The 4,080-nt window shown below is 37.1% G+C and overlaps 1 protein-coding gene across 1 annotated transcript; it reads right to left on the bottom strand.

The window, feature by feature from the left end:
• Positions 458-3,916, bottom strand: LOC107635342 (cyclic dof factor 2). The gene is made up of 2 exons (XM_016338805.2): positions 3,413-3,916; positions 458-2,259 (listed from the first exon to the last, which is right to left on the bottom strand). Exons 1-2 carry the CDS (start codon positions 3,611-3,613, stop codon positions 952-954), a joined length of 1,509 nt encoding a protein of 502 aa, XP_016194291.1. The 5' UTR covers positions 3,614-3,916; the 3' UTR covers positions 458-951.

Below are 4,080 nucleotides of genomic sequence, written 5' to 3'. Positions count from 1 at the left end.
TACTGTCTTTTACTCATTGGAGTTCACTTCTGTCATGTACTCACAGTTAGTTCTCTTCCTTCTTTCAACCATAGTAATCATTTTTTCTCCTTCAACACAAATCTATGCAGATATTTTCCCTTTAAAAATATTAAATATACACAAAAAATTAACTACTAGATCAGTCACTAAATTAATTACTAAATATTTGTGTATATATACATATTGTATTTAACAAATTAACATATATTTTATATAAATAACTAATTTAATAATTAATTTTTGTATAGAACATGAATTAACCAACAGAATATTTCTATTTCTTAATGAGTATTACTACCTACTTACTTTGTTTCCAAATAAATATCACTTTAACTAACTTGGATCACTAATTTATGAATGTACAAATTTATTCAACATAACATAAATATTATGAGTCAATGTAATTTAAATGTCCATGTTGAAGGAGACTATTACATGACTTGAGATGATAAATCAAAGTAGGAAGCATGAATGAAAGTAGTTTCTACATTAACAAACCTACAAAAAAACCAAAGCACACTGGCTGAGTCAATGTAAAGCATAGTTACAATCTGAAAGAAACCAGAACAAGAAGTTCAACTTGAACTCTCCTGTTCTTATTTATATACAAACATCTTTGGGAAGGGTCTAGCAAAATGAACTCACTATGTCTCACTAAGCCATATCTATGAACTTATATTTACAAAGAACTAAGAAAAAACCATCTGAATGAAAAGGTGAGAGAGTAAGAACTGCCTACACATAACCTAAGAAAATTCCATGGAAAGAAATGAAGGAAGAATCTTCCTCTGCTCTTCTTCAGTTGGCTAACAACAAGAACTAGTAACTCTTAACAAACAAGGCTGGCGAAGTTTGGAATGGTTCGATCAACGATGCCGAATTGGGTTTTGCTGCACTCACAAACACAACATAAAATTATAAGCTACATGATTATGAAGTCTCGCGAAAGTTTAGTGACCTAGACAATGCTGCCGGATTGGCCTGCAAGACAGGCGAGGCTTGCATCGGATGACTCTTTTCGTGGTACTTTGAAGGGAATGGTTTGAAGAGTCCTTCCCCAAGAACAGAGTCATCCTTATCATGTTTGATTCCGAGTGTAGTCCATATAGAACTTTTTGCTGCTTCTTCTGGATCATCAATTCTTAGTGTTTTTGGAACCCAAAGGCACTTTTCTTTGTGATTCTCTTTGCTTTGTTTGTCCTCATTCTCACCACCCGGCTCATTTGATTTAAACATGTTTTCTTCTCTTGAATGTTTGCCCAAGGTTGGGGAGTTAGGCCCAGAGTTTGTGGCTGCAGCATTTGGCGATGATGGTTGTGCTAGCCACGGCATGTTCCATGCACCTGAGACACCCCAATAAGCCGTTGCAGGATAGAAAGGCATGGCAAATCCCGGTGGGCAAAAAGCAGGTGGTGGTACCGAAGAGTTCCACTGAGCCGGATTCCAAGGGAAAGTCCAAGGGGGACCGGGAAAGTAGGGAATTTGTGGTGTGAAGCTATGACCATTCTGAATGGATTGTTCTTGGGAATTACTATTGGTTGTACCTCCCATCGGTTTTGCAGAGCTAACCGACGATTTATTGGATTGATCGTCTCCTTTTTCTCCACCCGCACCGGGAACCCGAATTCTTAGCTCTTCAGGCTTAGCAAATCCATTCCTCATGTAATTGTGTGCAGTTTTTTCAGAAAGGTTCAAAACAGATGCCATTGATTCGCACAAGGGTGCATCAGACCCAAATGTAAGGACCGTGCCGTTGCACATCAAAGGAGGATGATGGACCCCATTTGGCAAGTCTTTCCTATTATTTTGCATTGCTCCTTCGGGGCCATTTATCTGACGATAATGAACAGCAGAGTTCTTGTTCTTTCTGCGACCGGCACCTACAGGCACGTTCCTCATGGTTCCGCCAGCAGTCCAATATCTCTGACAGTTCTTGCAGAAGTGGCGGGGTTGGTTGACGTTATAGTTGTTGTAGTAACAGAACTTGGTGTCCATGCTATTACAGCGGGGGCACGGCAGAATTTTGTCTGGCTTTTTGAGGGTCTTATCTTGTGAATTACTTGTCTCAGACTGTTCTTCTTCAGTCTTGGAAGTTTTCAAGGGCATCGCTTCTTTCTCAGTGGACGGACTAACAGATTCTTCACCTGCCGCAGACGTTGTATCCGGATTGACAATTTCTGATGATTGCAGGGGCACTACTTCTTCCTTCTTTTCATCCGGTTTATTTACCAAAGTATCCTGGATTCATGAAAACAGATACTAAGAATGCTGTTATGATATAAACACTATTAAAATTATGAAAAGTAAATACTCCAATGTTTTATATTTAATTATTTATACTGTTTGCAACTGCTGATATCTCTCCAACACAAACTAAACACTAGAACAGTAATCATTCCATATATTCTATATAATATATATGACGCAGTAAACAACTAAAGTTTCATTTCTATTATATCCATCTGCAAACATGTTTCAAATTTTACTAAGGTCTATGCTAAAACAAGAGAAAGAAGTACAACTCTCATTGTTCTCCTCTTAAAAATAGAACATCAATTACAACTGAAAATATCTAAGCATAGATATAAACATAAGTGCAACAAGCAAGGAAAATCAAAAGACGGACAAAAAACATAATAGTTAGAAAGGCTCAATATAGTACTATGGCAGCTTTTAATTCTTCTTTCCAGATTCGGAAAAAAAGCCATACAGAACTCAGCAACTCAGAAGTAAAAAGGAAAAAACCTTTTTTCCCCTTCCCCAACAAGAAAACTATCATATACAAGAAAAATGAACCGGGTGAACCCTGTTCAGTGAATGATTTACTATCACAGTGATTAGATAGTAAATAAAAAAGAAAAAAGAGCATGATTTTACTTTTTGAAGGGAACAAGAAGAAGATTAAATTAGAGATATGTTCATGGTTTTCCAACAATAATCCTTGAAGCTGAACTTGAAGTATATGATAGACTTTATTTCTTTAATTCCTTAGATAATTCTAAATCCATTCTGCAGCCTCAAAACCTGACAGACTAAGAAAATCAACTGAAGAATTAATTCAAATGCTGTGTTGCATAGAATAATGCAACTTTTTCACGAAATACAAATAAGAACTTGTAACAAGTCAAAGATGAACAACAGAAGATTAAAAAAAAAACATTTATTAGTTCCTCTAGATTGAAACTTATCACAAATCCCCAATTAGGATTGGAAACTAATGCATAAACAACGCAAATGCACAATACAATTCACGCCACGAAATCAAGTCAAAACAGAATCTTCAATGCTTAATCCAAAAATTAACACCAACCCATTTAATATTTTTACATTCGAAATAATGGGAGGAACTCAAAATCAAACCTTTGACACCCAAAAATGAGAAAAATCTGACCTTGTTATCAATTTCTTCTAGCTCATGTGCATCGCTGCTGCTGGTAGAGTTCGTGGAAGAGGCGTTATTCTGATCAACACTGTCATCAACGGACGAGAGTTCCGGAGCTCCGGTGAGGTCGCCGGATCCGGTAGGAATCTCCGGCACCGGGATCGTCTTCCCGAAGAGCTTGATCGCAGGGTCCTTTGCAACTTCCGACATGTCTCTGTTTTTTTTTTTCTTCTTTTCCTTTTATTTATTTATTGGTTTTTGTGTAGAAAGAGAGAGAAAGAGAGAGAGAAGAGAAGGAGAAAAAGGAGAGAAAACTGAAAAAGCGTAGAGAGAGAGAAAGAGAGAAGGGTGACACGTTGAGGTTGAAGGAGATCCGGTGAAGGAGGGAGGGTGTTGGGTTTTTGCCACATCAGAAGCTAACATGAATTCTCAGCCACAACACTCTCTTGTGGCCTTAAAAAGATCTTTCTCTTTCTTCCTTTTTGCTTTCTCTTTTTCTCTCCTCTTGCTTTTGTCTGCTTTCTTTAGTCCAAATCTTTCTTCTTTTATATTACTTCTTTTCTTTGTAGGTTTAGCTGATTCATTATGCTAATGGGATTAACCCATGTGCTAACTGGGCAAGGCTGTGTTTGGTAAATTCGTTTTAATTCAATTATTCAACATATCATTGATTTATC

The sequence above is a fragment of the Arachis ipaensis genome, chromosome B04 (genome assembly GCF_000816755.2).
Source record: "Arachis ipaensis cultivar K30076 chromosome B04, Araip1.1, whole genome shotgun sequence".
Taxonomy (NCBI): Eukaryota; Viridiplantae; Streptophyta; class Magnoliopsida; order Fabales; family Fabaceae; genus Arachis; species Arachis ipaensis.
This window is presented reverse-complemented; position numbering and strand designations above follow the sequence as displayed.